The sequence below is a fragment of the Notolepis coatsorum genome, assembly GCF_963971535.1.
Source record: "Notolepis coatsorum genome assembly, chromosome: 2".
Classification (NCBI taxonomy): domain Eukaryota; kingdom Metazoa; phylum Chordata; class Actinopteri; order Aulopiformes; family Paralepididae; genus Notolepis; species Notolepis coatsorum.
In genome coordinates, this window is record NC_140166.1 from 55,299,758 (window position 1) to 55,320,833 (window position 21,076).

Sequence of the window (21,076 nt, forward strand, 5' to 3'; positions counted from 1 at the left end):
GCCTTTATCCAGTTCATGAGAACCGGACCAAATCCGTATTTAGGTAGTACATAAAACAGATATTTCCACTCCACTCGATCAAAGGCTTTCTCAGCATCCAGCGATATTGCCATCGCTGGATGATGGGAGGCCCCCGCCCTTGACATGACATGCATTAGCCTCCTCATGTTATTTGAAGCTAGACGACCCTGTACAAAGCCAGCCTGATCAATATGAATCAATGAGGCTATAACATTTTCCAATCGCCCTGCAAGGACCTTCGCAAACAACTTATAATCATTATTTAAAATACTCAAAGGTCTGAAATTACACATTTGCAAGTGATCCTTGCCAGGTTTTGGAATCAATGAAATAGTAGCTTGCCGCATGGTTAGCGGCATGGATTGATTGGCCACTATATCATTAAACAGCAATATTAGAAGTGGTGTAAGAGTGACTTGGAAACACTTAAGAAATTCACTTGTATAACCATCATCACCCGGTGTTTTACCGGTTGAGAGGGATTTGATAGCTGATTTAATTTCATTTTCCGTGATAGGTGTATCTAGTGATTCCCTTTCTTCTTCAGAGAGGGTTGGGAGATTTATATCTCTGAAAATGTTTTTCATTTCCTCTTCACTCGTACAACATTCTGATTTATATGTGCTATAAAATTTAGTGAATGCTTTATTGATTTGAAGTTGTTCACAAATCAGAGAGCCATCTTCATCATATATGCTAGAGATTGATTGACGATTTTCTTGCTGCTTCAGTCTGAGAGCAAGCATTTTACCAGCCTTATCGCCAGATTCATAATATTTTCGACGCAACTGAAAGAGGGCAAATGCATTTTCCTCATGTAGAATTGCTTGTAATTCTGTTTTTATAACCAACACTGCTTTTTTCAGTTCTAAATTGTCAGGGTCCAACATATGACTAGTTTCCAAGGACTTAAGTTCAGTAATCAGACCATGTTTCCTTGCCATTTTTTCCTTTTTCTTAGCTGTTGAGTAGCTTATAATCCAGCCCCTACAGGTTGCCTTATAAGCCTCCCATACCGTCTGCACTGACTGGACTGATGTAAGATTAATACTAATGTACTCCTGTGTTTTCTCCTCAATCATAGACACAAAAACTTGATCTTTCAATAAGGAGTTATTAAATCTCCATTGTTTGGTTTTATTGTTAATTACAGCAGGAGTAAAAAGGACTGACAGGGGCGCATGGTCTGATAAAAGTATGTTATGAATTTTGCAATCAATTAGGAATCTTGAATCTTGGTGGACAGATCACTGTATACTGTAGTAGAAGTACTGTAGTAGACTGGTGTGTGTGTGTTATATTATGTTCCTGCAGGAGGCGCTGCAGGCCTTCATGGTGATCTGCTCTCTGGTCTGTTACCTCTTCATCTCTTCATCTCCTCCCAGAGATCAGCTTCCTAAGAGAAACCACACCCCTGTCCTTCCTGTTTCTATAACACCTGTATAGTTTGGCTCAGAGAATCACACTGAGTGCTGGTCTTTGGAGGAGCTCCAGACGTTACATCTTGATGACAGGGCTGATACTGTGGTCTAAATATAGCAACATGTCTTTTGTATGTTTGACTGTATTTCAATTAAATGGAATCTTCATTTCAACTCGAAGTTGAAGTGGGAAGCCGAATCAATAAAATATTATAATATAATTAATAATAAACTACAGAAGGACAAGATGGGCCACGCTCCTGATGGATTTCAGTTCTAGAATAGAGGTGATCAAAATGAATGTACTGCCAGGGTTGTTGTACCTCTTCCTTTCATTACCGGTTAGTCCCTGACTCCCAGTTTACAGCATGGGATAAACAGATACCCCCCCCCACCCCACCTACCCAACCTCCTCCAATGTACAGTTTCTACGTCAAATGTATATACTCTCTTTTCTGGACTCTTTTTGTATCACAAACAGTACTGTATTTGTAGATCTGGTATGTCATAAATGTCTGGATGTAGCAGTAGTACTGACTATCTGTATGTCATGTATGTCATACACACAATTGTTAAGGGGATGCAGACCAGAGAAAGACTTTCGTCTTGTTTACATCAGGGTCCCCCATTTTCAATTCATCAGGACATATATGACATACATGACATACAGATAGACAGTACTGCTACATCTATACATTTATGACATACCAGATTTGCAAATACAGTACTGTTTGTGATACAAAAAGATACAAAGAAAAGGGAGTATATACATTTGACGTAAAAACTGTACATTGGAGGAGGTTGGGTGGGGTTGTGTGGGGGGGGGTTGGGTAGGGAGGGGTTGGGGGGGGGGAACACTGTACATTGGGATATTGACAACCATTCTAGGTAATTTACATTGGAGGGGGTTGGGGGAAACACTGTACAAATAAGCAAAACTGTGCATTGGAATATTGACAAAACCATACTAGGTAAATTACTGTACATTGGAGGGGGTTGGGTTAGGACATTTACAGGGGCCAGTTTCGAATTGCAGTCTCCCGTAGGTGTTCCTTGAGAGTGGTTTTGAAAGTGGGTAGTGATTCACATTCCTTTACAGCTTTGGGTAGGGCGTTCCACATTGATGTGGCATAATTGCGAAACGTGTTTAGTCCCTTGTTTGAGCCAAATCTGGGTTTAACATGATTTGTGGAGCTCCCTCTGGTGTTGTGATCGTGGTATTCACTGACCTTTGGGAAGTATTTTGACATGTACATGGGTACCTTGGTCGTGTAGTGTATCTTGTAGACCAGGCCCATTGCAAGTTGCTGTACTCTGTCGTCTACTCTAAGCCATCCTAGGTTGTCAAAGTGGGCAGGGGTGAGGTGGGTTCTAGGAGTAAGGTCAAGCAGTAGTCTGACCAGTTTGTTTTGAGATGTTTGTAATTTTGTTTTTAGCGCCTTTGAGGTGCTTTGGTACCATGAGGTGCAAGCATAGTCGTAGTACCCTTGAATGAGTGCTCCTGCCAGAGTCTTCAGGGTATTCTTGTTTACCAGAGAGGAGATCCGGTACAAGAATCTAGTTCGTTGATTGACTTTTTTTATTACATTGGATGCCATTTTGTCACAGGAGAGATTAGCCTCTAGGATGGAACCCAGGTAGGTAATTTCATCTTTCCTTGTGACAATATTGTCACCCACTGTAACTGAGAAGCCGTCGGTCTTGCTGAGTTTGTTATTTGAACCGAAGAGAATGGACTCTGTTTTGCCCATGTGTAATGATAGTTTGTTATCAGCGAGCCAGGTGCAGATTCTGCCTAGTTCCGAGCTGAAGGTTTTTTCAACCTGTAACTTGTTCTTGTCAGAGACCAGCAGGGCTGAGTCGTCCGCAGACAGGAACAAGTTGCAGTCACAAGCTGACGACATGTCATTTGCATAAATTAGGAACAGTAGCGGTCCTAGTATGCTTCCTTGTGGAACACCACAGCTCACTGTGAGGGGGGGGGATAGGATACCGTTTACCTCCACCATCTGTTCCCTCCCCTCAAGGTAGGATTGCATCCAGCTCACTGATAGACTATCAAAACCAATTGCGTTTAGCTTGTCAATCAGAATGGAGTGATTGACAGTGTCGAAGGCCTTTTGTAGGTCCAGCATGACCATGCCGCAGTATTTGCCCGCGTCAACCTCTTGAAATAGAGAAGGCATGTGTCAGTGGAGTGGGATGTTCTGAATCCAGATTGGAATTCGTAGATTAGATTTTTTTCCGCTAGGTACTTTTCTACCTGTTCGTAGACTATTTTTTCCATGACTTTCGAGATGGAGGTGAGAATAGAAACAGGGCGGTAGTTGCCTGGGTCTAATTTGCTGCCCTTTTTGTGCAGAGGGGTCACCCTCGCAATTTTGAAGTCCTTGGGGACGTGTCCCTGTTTTATTAACCTTCTGATTACCAGACGACTGCTCTACCTCCTGAGCCACCGTCTAACGCTAACCTTCTGATTACCAGACAACAGCTCTACCTCCTGAGCCACAGTTGCCCCATAAAAGCTTTTATGAACTCAGGCATTCATTGATTTTTATGAACATGAACAACTCTCTTGGAAAAAGACTCTGACCTGTAATCAAGATGTAAAATGGAATCAGTTCTCGTATCGCTTAGAAAATCTAAGGCTGGGAAGCAAGTAAAAATCTGTTAAAGGGGAACTCCACTTTTTTTGGAAATTAGCTTATTTAACATCTTCCCTGGAGTTAGACAAGAAGATGCATACCTTTTTTGTCTCTGTGCGTGCATTTTAGCTTTGGGAATTGTAACTGAGGGGTACAATTCCCTGACTGTATTACTAGATATGATACTTACTACCACTACCTTTGTACTTAATATTCGGCCACCCAGTACACGGCATAAATATATTATCATGAACACTCTCACGTAGATGAAACGGATCCAACACAAATGTACGAATTAGAAACAGGTCTTTATTTCCTACACAGCGATGGTGTGTAGAATAAGCACTTAATCACTTAATTACATTTATGAATTGAAATAGTATGCACTTTTATGGCAAGGAGTATTCGTCGGTATATCAATAGATAATGTCCAATCTCTGAAGGCGCAGGTGGTAAATATACGACCTGGAATAGTTAAGGAATAACAGCAATGATACTTTAATGATTATAGGCTGGATACACTAGAGGGGGTTAATCCGGTCGCTTGTAAGCCGACAGGAGTAGGAGGGGGGGGGGGTAGAATCCAGCTGCCTCGTCCGGCCAAGGGTATCCCAGGAGAACCCACTGTAGTGCCGTTCAATGCGCCGGCGATCCTTGGACCACAGATGAAAGCAGGTGGACTCTTTGTGGGCCGGCTCTCTCCGGTCCACGGGGGAGAGATGTGGAGAGACCTCGTCTTGCAGAGCGTCTCCTCACCTTGCCTCCTCTCCAGGGGGGGGGTTCCAACACCCGGTAGTGTCGGGGGTCTTTATCCATAGAATAATCAAAGTATCCAAAGCATAATCCGTGCCTGGGAAGGCGGGCTGTCGTCGGTAGAATAATCCGGTATACAGGTCCACTCGCTCGTCGGCTCTGGGGCTCCTCGGGTGCAGCTTCACATAGGGTCAACCACCCTGGGTAAGCAGCCAGTTCTCTGCCCGAAACGATGGGGTACTGACTACGGTAGTATTCTCACCGCACGAAGCACTATATATTAACAGACTATTATTAGCTTAATAGACTACGTCCAACTCGACGATATAGTGCCAAATATGACTATTCAAATATTAATATACACGATGTCTCAATACCGATGGTAGGCCGAACTTGGCCTTACTCCCACACGTGGCATCGCGGGGAGGCTTTACGTCTGTGACTCTATTGGAGGGTAAGAAACTGGACTGAAAAGAAAGTCCTACTTTAGTAGCGCAGTATATATACGCACTATGAACAAATAGTCCCATTAGTGGTGCGGTAGCCAAATTCCTACGCGGAACTAGGACTTGTTCGTACATGTCGAGCGGTACGTTTGAACTGGGTCTGAGGGGTATGGCAGCCTGGCACCAAGGTCTCGACCAATAGTAGAATGGAGACTATTATGGGATGTTCAGTAGGCTAGAATGGATATTCAATGCATATTGTACAAGGAATATACAAGGGATATCAGGGAATATTAGAGAATATACAAATACAATTAAATATATATATATAAATAAATATATATATTCGGTTTAATCTGGCCCTTCACAACAGCCACCCCCTGAATAGGTCCCAGACCTAATCAGTTAAACGGAGACAGATTAATCGCGTTGTCTATTTACACATAAGGGTTTGCTGTAGGGGTCAGTCAACTTCACAAAGTCATAGGGTTGTAGGGTCATGGTCATCATCGATTGTGTCTGGGAGTCGAGGCAGTTCTATGAGCCTTGCCACGGGACGGGTGTAAGTGCGACCCTGGACGAGCACTTCAGCTGCTCGGACCTTGCCGTCGGCACCGGTGATCACTTTGCTTACGCGGCCGGCCGGCCACATAGCTCTGGGCAGTGATTGATCAATAATCATGACGACTGTTCCTTCTGTCAAATTGTCTCTCTCCTTTACCCACTTCTGGCGGGTCTGTAGAGACGGTAGGTAGTGCAGTAGGAAACTGTTCCAAAACTTGTCGGCTAATACTTGGCTGTACCTCCACATTCGTCGGCCGTTCGCTTCTTCAGGCCGGTACATTGTCTGGGGTAATGTGGGATCTAGCCGCCCCATCAGGAGTGTGTTGGGGTCTCTGCGTAGGCGACCACCCACTCTGATGAGGGTGTGAGCGTCGCTCTCGGGGGCCAGGTGAATTAATCTGCTGTCGGATGGGACGGGCTTTCCTCCCTGTAGACAGGCCAATTCATCGGGGAACGAGTCTCTCTGGGCTCGCTGCAGTAGAAGCAATTCTGCTTCCTCGTAGTTAGCTGCTGACATATCAGCGGGGGACTTGCACTCCGGGTGGTACCGCAGGAATGTTCTTTGTTGTGCACTCTCTATGGACGTGCAATCGTTTATGTTAGGGTCGGTGGAGGCTACGGTGCTCAATCCACAGAACACAGACTTCTTAATTTCCATCTCCTCTGGACTTGCTTCCCTCGGGATAGGCATGGGCCACTGTCCTTCCGGGAGTCTTAGGAATGCGGGGCCGTCACTGTAGACATTGCGACGGGTGAGGTCATCCAGGGGCATCCCCCGGGTGATGACGTCAGCTGGGTTCTGTTTTGTATCAACGTAGCGCCACTCTGTTTCTCCGGTTAACTCTTCGGTTAAGTCTTGAATCTCGGTGACTCTGACTCCCACGAAGACTTTGTACTTGCATGAGTCCGATTTGATCCAGGCGAGTACCGTCGTGGAATCTGACCACAGGATTGTTCTAGACACCGGTATGGTGAGCTCACGTTGGATGAGCGTGGCTAGGTGCGCTCCGGCTAGGGCTGCGCAGAGCTCTAGACGTGGGATAGATTGTTGCTTGCGTGGGGCTATTCTCGAGCGGGCGAGGACAAATGCTGTGTAGATCTCTCCCCCTTGGTCTTGGGCCCGCAAGTAGGCTACTGATCCGTATGCGACCTCTGAGGCGTCACTGAAGACGTGTAAGTCCATTTTACATGTCTCTGGCCTCACCTTGGGTGGGAAGTAGCTTCGGCGCATATTAACGCCTGGGAGTGAGTGGAGCTCCATCTCCCACTCTCTCCAGGTGGATGCAAGTTGTGCGGGAATGGGGTCGTCCCAGCCCTGGTCCTTGTCCCACAATGCTCGTACAATCATTTTTGCCCTGGTGGTGTACGGTAGAATACATCCTAGCGGGTCATATTGTCGGGCGAGTGTTGTGTACACACTCCGTCTGGTGGTCGGCGCCGCCGCCGGCCTTCCCTGCTCCGTAGTCAGGGGCTTGTGTCTGTAGTGAAGCGAATCTGTTTTGAATCGCCACACCAATCCCAGGGTCATCTCCTGGGCTTCTCCCGGGATTGTAGCCATCCAGGTCTCGCTGCTGGCTGCCTTGTCCTCGGAGGAGAGGCTGCGCAGTACTTGCGGATCGCTGCTGGCCCACTGCCTGAGATCAAAGCCGCCTTTGATCAATGAGGCGCGGAGTTTAATCAGGAGAGCCTCGGCTTCTTCCTGGGTTGGCAGGCTTTGTAGACAGTTGTCTACGTAGAAGCTGTTCTTTACGCTGTGTCGGACCTCTTCGTCCGCTGCTGGGTCCTCTGCTACATGTTTCTGTAGTGCAAATGTCGCACAGCAGGGGCTGCACGTCGTTCCGAAGGGGAGGACTTCCCATTGGTAGATGGCTGGGTGCTCATCTCCTGGCTTCTCTCTCCATAGGAACCGTAACAGGGGCTTGTCCGCCTCTACTAATCTCACCTGCAGGAACATTCCTTTAATGTCCCCGCTGATGGCCACCTTTTCCTGGCGGAAGCGGAGTAGAACGCCGAGTAGGGAGGGGCCGAGTGTGGGACCGGGCAGTAACTCTTTATTCAGATTTTGGGATCCGATCTGGTAGCTGCAGTTAAATACTATGCGGTCTTCACCGTTGTGATGGACCTTGTGGTGGGGCACGTACCACGATTCAGTGGTCTGGTCAGCCTCTTTAATGTCCATCTTTGTGACGTGTCCCGCTGTGATGAGCCTCTCAATCTCAGCGCGGTATACACTCTCTTGGGCGGGGTTCTTGGCTAAGCGCCGCTCCGTGTTCAGCAGGTACCGTTCTATGGCGTCTGTCTTGGCGTGGAAAGTAGGCATTCCTTCTCGCCGCAGGAGTGGCGTGGCGTATCTCAACACGCCGTTGACCGGGACTCTCTTGGTCCCTGTCTCGAGGAGGTGAATGGCGTAAATGTCATCTTTAGAGCGAATGTCTTTCTTTCCATTCTTAAAGGGCATTTGTTCCAAGCTCCATAGCCGCTCTACGTGTTGCAGGAGTGCGGTTTCTCCCTCTGTGACTCGGGAGTGGAGACATCTAGTGGCTGTACTTCGGTTGAGAGATTTGGCGAGCGGGCCTTGGAGAGTCCATCCCAAACGGGTCTCGACTGCTGCAGGACAGCCTCGGGGTCCGGTATGAACCCGGTCTATCGGGACAATGAGGTCTGCATGGTCGGAGCCTATCAACAGGGTCGGCATAGCATTGTCTATGAGCGGGATCGGTAACTTGCGCAGATGTGCATATTTCTCCATCAGCTTGGCGACGGGGTATGTGTACCGCGACAGTCCTATTTCTTGGCTGGTGAAAGCGTCTGCAATCTGGTACCGTCGCTCAGGCTGGCCGCTTGCTGCGATAGAGAATGAGACATTCTCGCCCTTTATCGTCTTCAAATCTCGTCTTATTGTCCGAATTGTCATTTGGGTTTCGCTTCCCCGCAGCCCTAGCTGGGCCGCAGCGGAGGCGAGCAGCAGGGTCTTCTCTGACCCGTCATCGAGGACGGCGTAAGTGTCCAGGACTTTATTCTGGTAGCTTAGTGTCACACACACTACTTTTAGGAGTACTCGGGCTCCACTGCTGCTGGCGGGATCGATGTACATGACGCTCGCTTTGCGGCTGGATGGTGCAGGTGAAGGGCGCCGTCTGTTACTGTCGTGAAGTATGTCCAGATGGGCTCCATCGCACTTGGTGCACCTTTTCTTTAAGCGGCATTCGGCTGCCATGTGTGAGCGCGCACAGCGAAAACAGCGCTTGTTGGACTTTATCCATTGACCTGCTTCCTCCGCGTTCAGCTTGGGGAAGGAGTCACATTGCGCTAGCCAGTGTTCTTTCTCACAGTAGGGGCACACTATCTTCCACTTCTCCGTTCTGGAGGGGGTACTGTGGCTCCTGCTGCTCGGTACTGACTCCGATTGGTGCATCACAGTCACCGATCTTCTTCCATCATTTAGTCGTCTGGTTCCTTCTCTGGAGCCAGGGGTGCTCCGTCCGAATGTATCCAGCCGTAGGCTGCTGACTTCTCTCGCCAGGAAGTCTGCTAGATCGAGGAGGTTCGGTTCGGGGCCATTCGGGTCTCTGTGGTCCCTCTGCCGCCTAAAGCGCTCCTGACGAGCGGGCGGCAGCTTCTCCAGGATCCTTTCCACATTTGAGTTGGCGTAAAGTTCATACTTCCCCTTCTCTCTTTGCGCTCCCAACATCCCTACCAGGGACTGCACTCTGATGGACAGGTCGTCCAGTGCTCGATTGTCTATTGCTGGGGGTAAGCGGTCGATGTGTCGGATCTCCTGGATCACGTAATCCCATATGCGCCCATACCTCTGGTCCAATGCTACCAGCGCTGCTGTGTATGGGGTGGTGGAAGTCGCGTAGGCGAGCGCTATATTATGTGCGCAGGGCACCTTTAAGTGCTGCAGTAGGATGGCGTATTTGTGGCGTTCATCCAATACATCCACCAACATGGTCTCCAGACACATGCGGAGCTCTGCACACTGGGCCCGGCTCTCTTGGGCGAAGTCGGGCACCACAGGCGCGCCAATGTATGACGCCGACTGTGGATACATCGGCGAGCGTTGGGGGGGAGGCCTCCTAGGCGAGTCTCCTCCCGCTCCTTGGTATGGGCTGGTACCGGCAGTGTACCATGGCCCGCTTGTCCAGGTGCTGTTCCTCGGTGCGGGTCGTGCGTCGTGCTCACCCGTGTATAGAGTCGGGGGTCTGCAGCGCAGCTCCGCGGGAGCATAGCCTGGGCTGTACCGGACCTCCTGGTCCGGTAGAGTACTGTGCTGTCTTCGGGCGCGGTTCTCCTCCTCTTCCTCTTCGTCTTCAGTTAGGTCATCCAGTGCTTGTAGTCTCTGGTTTAGCCTCTCCACAGGATATGCTGCTCCTTCCCGGTTGCTAGGTCTCGCTTGGACCGGTGGGGGGAGGTGGTCTGTGGGGGGTATAGACCTCGTCTGTTGGTCAAGTTCAGGGTTGTTTACTCGGCTAGGGGATGCCGCCCTGGAGGTGTGTCTAGACGAGTTCCTGGAGCCTCTGGCGGAGGGAGAGGGTGTTGTCCGTCTGATCAGCTGTTCTATTAGTTGCGCTTGCTGTCTGTCGCGCTCTGCGTCCCGTAGAGCACCAGCAGCTGCTCGCTGGCTGTCTGCTCGGTCTCGGGCCACATTCTCTTCCATCTGAATGCGTCTTATTTCCAGGCGTATGTGCTCTTCTTCGCTCCGTTGCTGTATCTGCAATCGATCGCGTTCACCCTGGAGTCTATCGCGTTCAGTAGAGGCTTTCAGGCTGACGAGGAATGCCTGCTGTAGGGTCCTCTCTGCCTCGCTGGGAGAAGGCGGTTGTATAGGGGAGCCTTCCCTTGGGGTACTCCTTGCGGAGCCTTGGAGCTCTATCTCCACGGTGCTCTCCCCGTCTTCTTCCGTGCCGAGTTCTCTCTCGGTAGCGTTGTATTCCTCCCGGGACTCATCGGGGACTACTTCTTCAGTACTGGCGGGGTGTGAAGTCATGTCTGGTTCCCACTGGTCCCCACCGTGAACTTGGTCAGTTACATTAGAGCCCGTAGGGGCCTCTATGGTCGGGGTAGTCTGGGCGTTGGGGTTAGACATACTTTTACTTTCTAGTTTTACCGCGTTTACTGTTAGTAGAAGACTAGGTTGTTGACTGACAGCGTAAGCCTCTAAGTACTGAGGGAGCCGTCGTTCGCGCTGCGGGCGTTGGTTAGGAGGATCGTTTCGTGGAGTGTTCATCATAGGCCATTTCAATATTAATAACACTATATTAATATTACACTAATTACCATCCGGCTCGAAGGACCAATTGTAACTGAGGGGTACAATTCCCTGACTGTATTACTAGATATGATACTTACTACCACTACCTTTGTACTTAATATTCGGCCACCCAGTACACGGCATAAATATATTATCATGAACACTCTCACGTAGATGAAACGGATCCAACACAAATGTACGAATTAGAAACAGGTCTTTATTTCCTACACAGCGATGGTGTGTAGAATAAGCACTTAATCACTTAATTACATTTATGAATTGAAATAGTATGCACTTTTATGGCAAGGAGTATTCGTCGGTATATCAATAGATAATGTCCAATCTCTGAAGGCGCAGGTGGTAAATATACGACCTGGAATAGTTAAGGAATAACAGCAATGATACTTTAATGATTATAGGCTGGATACACTAGAGGGGGTTAATCCGGTCGCTTGTAAGCCGACAGGAGTAGGAGGGGGGGGGGGTAGAATCCAGCTGCCTCGTCCGGCCAAGGGTATCCCAGGAGAACCCACTGTAGTGCCGTTCAATGCGCCGGCGATCCTTGGACCACAGATGAAAGCAGGTGGACTCTTTGTGGGCCGGCTCTCTCCGGTCCACGGGGGAGAGATGTGGAGAGACCTCGTCTTGCAGAGCGTCTCCTCACCTTGCCTCCTCTCCAGGGGGGGGGTTCCAACACCCGGTAGTGTCGGGGGTCTTTATCCATAGAATAATCAAAGTATCCAAAGCATAATCCGTGCCTGGGAAGGCGGGCTGTCGTCGGTAGAATAATCCGGTATACAGGTCCACTCGCTCGTCGGCTCTGGGGCTCCTCGGGTGCAGCTTCACATAGGGTCAACCACCCTGGGTAAGCAGCCAGTTCTCTGCCCGAAACGATGGGGTACTGACTACGGTAGTATTCTCACCGCACGAAGCACTATATATTAACAGACTATTATTAGCTTAATAGACTACGTCCAACTCGACGATATAGTGCCAAATATGACTATTCAAATATTAATATACACGATGTCTCAATACCGATGGTAGGCCGAACTTGGCCTTACTCCCACACGTGGCATCGCGGGGAGGCTTTACGTCTGTGACTCTATTGGAGGGTAAGAAACTGGACTGAAAAGAAAGTCCTACTTTAGTAGCGCAGTATATATACGCACTATGAACAAATAGTCCCATTAGTGGTGCGGTAGCCAAATTCCTACGCGGAACTAGGACTTGTTCGTACATGTCGAGCGGTACGTTTGAACTGGGTCTGAGGGGTATGGCAGCCTGGCACCAAGGTCTCGACCAATAGTAGAATGGAGACTATTATGGGATGTTCAGTAGGCTAGAATGGATATTCAATGCATATTGTACAAGGAATATACAAGGGATATCAGGGAATATTAGAGAATATACAAATACAATTAAATATATATATATAAATAAATATATATATTCGGTTTAATCTGGCCCTTCACAACAGGAATAGATGCTCCGTTAGCATAGCTTAGCTTCATCACTGGAAGTGAGGCAGGACAGTAGCCTTACAGTGCCTTACAGTGTATTGCAAGGTCTGACATTGACCAAACTTGATATGCATGACCTTGGTGGGCTCTAGGTCAACTCCTGAAAAGGGGGTCAATGTCAGACCTTGCAATCAAAAGTTAGGGGGCGCACTGAAATTATGGCAAGGGTTATTAGCCCCCTAACTTTTGATTGCAAAGTCTGACATTGACCCCCTTTTCAGGAGTTGACCTAGAGCCCATTTTCAATCAATCAATCAATGTAGTAAAAAGAGATCATAAAAAAGATATAGCCTACATCCGAAGGGGAAGAAACTGTACATTGGTGATACAGGTATAAAGACACAATGTACTGGTGATTGATTGATTGAAAACTTTATTAACAGATTGTAGAACGGGTACAATACAGTACAGCTCAATACACACAATTGTTAAGGGGTTGCAGACCAGAGAAAGACTTTCGTCTTGTTTACATCAGGGTCCCCCATTTTCAATTCATCGTAACATTCATGACATACATGACATACAGATAGACAGTACTGCTACATCTCTAGACATTTATGACATACCAGATTTACAAATACAGCAGTGGCGAATCCTTATGGAAGCCAACGGAAGCCATGCCTCCCTAATATTAAAATATGAATTAATATCAAATATGAAATATGAAAAAAAAAAAAAAAAAAAAAAATCATATAGTTTACATTCTTTTTCATCTGTGTTATAATTTTTTTTTTTTTTTTTTTAAATGTCTCCCTCTTCTCCTTCTCACTCCCTCTAACACACTGTCAGCCTCACTATGCTCACTGCAGCAGGAGAGGAGGCAGATGGTAGGTCTCTTTCTCCAGGCTTCCAGCATTATAGAGTCCAAATCCGATCCTAGCCAATCAGATTCGAGCTGACTGCCACACCCTAAAAGTTTAAAACGGGGCTGTGAGAAGAATCATGAGTGTGGAATCCCCTCTGCACACCTCCCCTCTGCACTCTGAACATTGTATTAACCCGTAACTGTTCCCACGGGCCGAATATTGCCCCGATCCTCGCGAGATTAAATCCATGGGGACCTCTCGGCGTGCCGAAGCTTTTCCTAAATCACTTCCATCATCGAAAACGAGGGGAAAAGGTCGGCTCGCGACCCTGAAAATGTCGCGTGATTTTAAAAACGCTGTATTAAGTGAGCCTATTATGGGATCCACGCGAGCTTTCTATCGTGGAAACATCTGGGCGTCCCGCAACTTTTACTGATTCACATGTAGCCCCTAAAATGCTTAGAAAAGGAAAACAGAAAGCGTGGAATAAACGGCCATAGAGGAGACCGTGGGACACCTTTTTGCAACCGAATATGTGTCTCGAATTTGCTCCCACGCGGCGCGCAAAATCGCGCAAGGAAAAATTGGACCAAAAATTAACCAATGCTCCAGCAGTATTAATGACCCTGATGTAAACAAGACAAACGTCTTTCTCTGGTCTGCACTGTACCCATTCTGCAATCTGTTAAATAAATAAAAATAACGTTTGACTGGCCGCCGAGCCATACTGTAGTGTACATGGTGACTGCTTGACTTAAAAAAAAAAGAAAAAAAAGAAAAAATTATTAATACAAATATTTAATAATTTTTTTTTTAATAATTTTTTTTGGCTTCCCCTGTTATTTTACCCACGCGACGCCACTGAAATACAGTACTGTTTGTGATACAAAAAGAGTCTAAAAAAGAGAGTATATATACATTTGAGGGGTCAGCAGCGTAGGCCTGTTCTGTGTAGGTCTTCAGGAAACCCCCTGAATAGGGTTAGTCGGTCACGTTGTGTTTAGTCACCATCATGTTATACTTGTCAACCTCACTGTCGTTGAGCAATAATCAGCTCCAGTCCACAGTAGATGACATCTGGGTGACGTCACAGAGTCTTGGCAGTTGGCAGGAGGAACCATATGGCTCTGGGTCTGGGAGGAACTAGAGAGGATGGGTTAATATGACGACACAGAGTTTACAACTAAAGTTGCTCGCCAACAACAACGACGTCAGACTAAGTTAGCGTTTATCTGTGGGGTTTTTAGGCACTAGTCACTAGTCCTTTAAACAAGTAGCCTGGTTACCGCTGTGGTTTGGTGTGGTTTGGCACGCACGGCACGGCACGCGCGGCAGGAGGGCGGAGGGGAGATGGCAGCAGCGTTTACTCCCGAGATCCGAGGACTTCTGACAGATGAGGTAACGTGAAGCTAGCCGCCAGGTAGCTGCAGATACCACCGTCATGACGGCTAAATGTGGAGGATAATTACAATAACACACCGTCTTGTCTGAAACTATAACGTTACGACGTTAACGTGAGTCGCCAAAGCGAGCTACGGTTAACCCTTTAGCCCCTCCCGTGCCCGCGCTGCACCGAGTTGCTCCACAGTCACGTGCTCCTCCACAGCAGACCGACGTGTTGACCGTGAAGGACTGGTTCTTCTGACCGAACCGCTCGTTCTACAAGCATCACAGAGACACGTCGAAGGCGCTCACAGCAGCACGAGGGGTTCGGACAGAGATACGGGGTGGTTTGAAAGCTCGGCGTTGCTAATAAACATTTTAAATATCTTTTATAAGCTTTTATAAGCTGGTCAAAACGGCTGTATTTCTGGTGTTGGGTGCATGATGCGCAGGCGCACCAGGCAGCCAACACCGGAAATAAAGCCGTTTTGAGCAGTGTTGACCAGTTTATAAAAAGATATTTAAAATGTTTATTAGCAACGGCGAGCTTTCAAACCACCCCGGTGTTGTGTGTGAAACCCTCGTGCTGCTGTGAGCGCCTAGGACGTGTCTCTGTGATGCTTGTAGAACGAACAGTTGGTAAATAACCAGTGCTTCCGGGTGAATGTTCCCATGGCTAGTTGGGTGGAGCAAGTGACTGAGGGGCTAATAACAATAACACGGTAACCCGAAGTTCACTGTGACGTTAAAACGGCTCTCAAGAATCAAATCAAAATACGGATAACCTTTAGCTAACGTACCGTGTAGGTTACAGTAGAGTACAGTAACGTGTAGGTTACAGTAGAGTACAGTTGGCTCTAAGCTAAATTGAAAATGGGGGACCCTGATGTAAACAAGACGAAAGTCTTTCTCTGGTCTGCATCCCCTTAACAATTGTGTGTATTGAGCTGTACTGTACTGTACCCATTCTGCAATCTGTTAATAAAGTTATCAATCAATCAACTCGGTCACCGACCAGACTAATAACAAAGTTGTAGCAGCGTTAGCCGCGTTAGCTAGGAGGACGTCTTGCTTATTAACGGCCAATTAACAACGCTAACTTCTTTGGTTAGCGTTACTAGCTTCATAAACAATCCACACTTAGGATTAGATTCAAATGTGTGGTCATCATTATACAGCACAAGTACAATAGTAATATAATGACTGAGTAATAGTGCTCATCACCAGATGTGTGTGTACTGAGTTGTCGTATTAATGTACAGTGGGTATAAAGACACTACAGTAACCAGCAGTGTAACTAGTAAGAGTAGACCTGTAAGGAATATGTATAGATATAGTATTAATATGTACAGTGATACAGGTATAAATACACTATGGTAGTAAGTCATACTGGCCAGCAGTGTAACTAGTAAGAGTAGGTAAGGAATATGTACAGATATAGATATAGTATTTGTTACACCCGCTAAGTTCCTAGCTTTAAGAAAGACACAAGAGTGTAGGTTAATTTAACCATAATATTTATTACATAAAAAGGAGTGGACAACATTACTATAAGCCCACTTCAACCTCATGCTCAGGAACCCCAATCAGTCTTGACCAGGCAGGGTTTTATTCACAGCAACCTGGTGACACTTCACACAATGAAGGAGAGTAATATCAATTGTCAATAAATAGCATTTCATACGATCAATTGTCAATAAATAGCACTTCATACGACATCGATTGTTAATAAATAGCACTTCACACAATGAAGGAAACTTTATCACACATCAATAAATACCACGTCAAGAACTGTATAAAAAGGGATGTCAAACTTCTCACAATGAAGTAAACAGATATCCTACCACTCGGTGATTCAACTTGTGCAAACTGTGCATAACCACGGCCTCCATATGATAATGGCACACTAAGCCTGCCCTTGTTCACGTCTGAGAGAGGTACCTTGTACATGGGTTGGTGTTATGGTGGGGGGGAAACGGACACACAAATAAACATACATGTAAAGAAAACTAATCCGGCCCAAGGGCAAGACCCAATTCTTTTTGCCCGTCTACCGGCCCATTGGCCCGGGCGGATTAGACATTATATTATAACTACCAAACAATATACTAAAAGTGTTTCACGGCAAGAGCAGCTGGACCACTGGTGCTCTGCCGGGAAACAAACACAACAGTATTAAAACACTTTATTATTAAAACAATAACACGCATAATTATTAAACAACATTACATGCTAAAACAAAGTACTACATTTAAAATACCTGGTTCGTCGGTGGTCCTATAATCCTACCGACTACTTTCAATCCCGCTGGGAACCAGGCAAGTGATCTGGAACAAACACTCCATGTCACACATATTGCCGAGCACCTTAAAACCCGCTATTCCTATACCATAATACTACCACTGCCTACCTTAGCGTGTAATGCTTGTTCCTGCATTCCGGAGTGAGGTGTGCACCTACCTCACTGCACCGGCCGCAACAAACAATTCCAACTAACGTTCCTCCCGCAGGTATCCCCCTATAACGGAACCTGGCTCATTGAGGCCCCTCCTCCTTTCTCATTAATGCCACCCGTCACATACACCCCCTCCAAATGTATCGGCGTCCCGACGATATACCAATACAATCTACTACTTGGGGAAAACCTTAAACTGCAGATTTAGGGAGTCTAAACGGATTATCGTGTTTGCCTGCAGTACTCCTATTAGACTTCCTGAGGCCTTCCACCACCACTGGGAAATCTGTCTCCAAGTCACCATCCCCTCCTTCCAACACATCATCCTCTGGACCAAGCTCGGATTCTGACATTGACCCCTCACTATACGACTCCAACGGCCGTCCTTCTGTCAATGTAACATCTGTATCCTCCACCCCATTGTCTCCTCCATCCCCCTGCTCCTCCTGCTCTTCCCCCAAATCATGGCCTGTATCAGGCCTCAACCCACCTATGGGCATACCTCTCATCTCAGTCCGGTGGACATGCCGTACCGGACCATCCTGAACTGCAGGGGTGATGGAGTAGACTACACCACGTTCTGCGGGGCACTGTACCACCCGGTAAGGGGTCGGTTCCCAGACATCCTGAATCTTGTTACGACCCTTCACCCCATGGTTACGGACATATACAAGGTCTCCCTCCCCTATAAATGGATCTCTCACTTGCTCTTCCTGTTTCTTATCTCTGTACTCTCTCCTTGTAGCCAGGCGCTGTCGTACATGGCTATACGCTCCCTCCAGTGACTCCTGGTGCTCCTTTACCCAGTCCTCTAGACCCTGCTCTGCCTCCTCTAACCCCTCCCCTAGCAAAAAATCCACAGGGAGTCGGGGCTCCCGGCCAAACATTAAAAAGTAGGGAGTCATGCCAGTGGACTGATGCACGGTGGTGTTATAGGCATAGGTTAACTGAGGAAGGTGCCGCGGCCAATATCTCTTCTGGTCTGGGGGCAGTGTGCGCAACAAATCATGTAATGTGCGATTATATCTTTCACACTGACCATTTCCCTGAGGGTGGTAAGGGGTAGTACGAGACTTGCGAATCTTGTAGACCTTGCATAACTGCCTGACCAACCCACTCTCAAAGTTTCTTCCTTGATCTGAATGGATACGTTCAGGAGGACCAAACAAATTAAACCACTGTTTAACCAGAACATCAGCTACGGTACTGGCCCGCTGATCTTTAGTGGGAATGGCCTGGGTGTATTTGGAAAACACATCTGTTAAGACCAGCACATTTTCTCTTCCATTTGAAGCTAGTTCCAACATGGTGAAATCTATAGCCAGGATTTCATGTGGCCTAGAGGCCTGTAGACTGCCCATAACTGGTTTAATTTTTGGCTGTACAGCTTTAGCCAACACACATCTCCCACACTGCAGACACCATTTCTCGACATCCCTGTACATATTTGGCCAGTAACACTGCGAACGCGCAAGCTGCAACGTCCGCTCCACCCCCTGATGCCCATGATTATCATGCAGCTGAGTGAGCACATCTTTATGTAAACACTGTGGTAGTACAAGCTGATAGATCTCCTTACCACCATCAGGAGATTTACACTGTCGATACAGCACTGTCCCTTCCTCTCTCAGGCGCCCCCATTGGCGTGCAAGCTCCTTGGTACCCTGGCCAAACCTCTCCCTCTCCTTTGCATCGGGTGGCCTGGCTTTTCTCCAACAGGCCAACAGTGGTCCAATAACTGGATCTTGTTCTTGCAACACGGCTAGGCTCTCCTTAGAACAACCTGGAAGCACAGAAATGTCAGACTGGATGCCAAAGAGCCCTTCCTCCCAAACATCTTCCTCCTCCGAGGCCTCAGTCGTACTGGGCTCCCTGTACCGGCGAGACAAGGCATCCGCATTACCATTCCTAGTCCCAGGACGATATTTTAAAGTAAGGTTAAATGGAGCCAGCTCGCCTGCCCATCGTTGCTCTACTGCACCAAGTTTAGCTGTGTCTAGGTGGGTAAGTGGGTTGTTATCTGTATATACAGTGCAGGAACCCCCTAACAGATACCCTATGAATTTCTCCGACACTGCCCACTTAAGAGCAAGAAACTCTAGTTTCATAGAGCTATAGTTCTGCATGTTCTTTTCTGTAGGTTTAAGTGCCCTACTAGCATAAGCGACAGGCCTGAGCTTCCCTCCATGTTCTGGCGTGGAGTGCTATGTACAGTGATACAGGTATAAAGACACTATGGTAGTAAGTCATACTGACCAACAGTGTAACTAGTAAGAGTAGGTAAGAGATATGTACAGATATAGATATAGTATTAATATGTACAGTGATACAGGTATAAAGACACACAAGTGCAGGGTTAGGGAATGGCTCATTGAAAACCAGAACTGTCAACACTGAGGTGTCTCTGTGTGTGTATATGTGTTTGTGGATATGGTGCGTCTGTCTATGTCTGGGTCTCTTAATATGTCATGATGTGCTCTGTCCTTGTGTCCATGACTGTATTGTGACCTGTACTATGTCTATGTGCTTTTGTTGTGTTTTTATTCTAATGTATTTATCTTGATTTTATTCAGTTTTTATTGCTAACCCTTTTTTACACAGGATTTTAGCCTGTACCTTCTGGCAGGGGGACTGGCACTGCCAATGGAAATTAGCCTTTTGGCTAAAATTGGGTGCATTTACATTTGTAAAATGTTTTATTAATGTACACTGTCCCCCTTGAACAAATAAAGTAAACCTAACCTAACCTAACTATGGTAGTAAGCCATACTGAGTGGCCAGTGTAACTACTAGTAAGAGCAGGTAAGTGATAAATATAGATATAGTATTAGTACAGTGATACAGGTATAAAGACACTATGGTAGTAAGTCATACTGGCCAGCAGTGTAACTACTAAGAGTAGGTAAGGAATATGTACAGATATAGATAGTATTAATATGTACAGTGATACAGGTATAAATCCACTAATCCATAACTAGATGAAACACACTTATCAATATATCCACACAATACACACTTATCAATAACTCTCGATGATACACACACTTATCAATAACTTTAGCCGATACACACTTATCAATAACTTTAGACGATATACACACTTATCAATAACTCTAGATCAGGGGTGTCAAACAAATGTTCACAGAGGGTTTTATTTTTGTATTTGCCATTTAACGCTGCTCAGAAAATGTCTACAATGCACTTCTGTGGAAATAGCATTTTTTTCTATTCTATATTTCTTCGTAAAGATGCAAGGAGACACACAGGTGTTACTTTCAGGGTTAGGGTTAGGGTTAGGGTTAGGATGCAAGGAGACACACAGGTGTTACTTTCAGCCCCCCACACACGTCGCTTATCAATGACTTGTTTGCAGTCAACATTGTCTAAACGGATTGTTTTTTAATCGGTTCATTTCCGTTTTATACCATTATACCATTATACCATGAAACTTTCAGAAAAAAAAGATTCTGCAGGAATCACGCTTTACTGGAATACACAAAACACGTTGTCATTTTTCGGCCTATTTATGAATCGTTTTCAAATAAACGCTAGATTATCGATTGTATATGTGTACTTATGCACGCTATAGAAGCGGGCTGAAAATCGATTATCTTATTTCCTTTTTTTTGTATCTACTTTTTCTCCCCATTTTTCTCCCGTCCCCAATTTCGTATTGTCCAATTCTACCCTCCCTTGTCTCGAACGTTGTTAGGCCATGCCTTCCACAAGCCGGCTGCAATGTGGACGAAGCCTTGCATCACGTGTCCCCTCCGGTACTCGAGGAAGCAGCTGTCGCATCTTTTCA

At 46.7% G+C, this 21,076-nt stretch overlaps 1 protein-coding gene across 1 annotated transcript in view; it reads left to right on the top strand.

The window, feature by feature from the left end:
- The first annotated feature begins 14,686 nt into the window (after positions 1–14,686).
- Positions 14,687–21,076, top strand: part of nedd4a (NEDD4 E3 ubiquitin protein ligase a) — a 179,660-nt gene continuing 173,270 nt past the window's right edge. Inside the window, exon 1 of the mRNA XM_084307345.1 lies at positions 14,687–14,831. Within this exon, the coding sequence (XP_084163471.1) occupies positions 14,784–14,831 (48 nt within the window). The 5' untranslated portion in view covers positions 14,687–14,783. The remainder of the gene's footprint in view (positions 14,832–21,076) is intronic.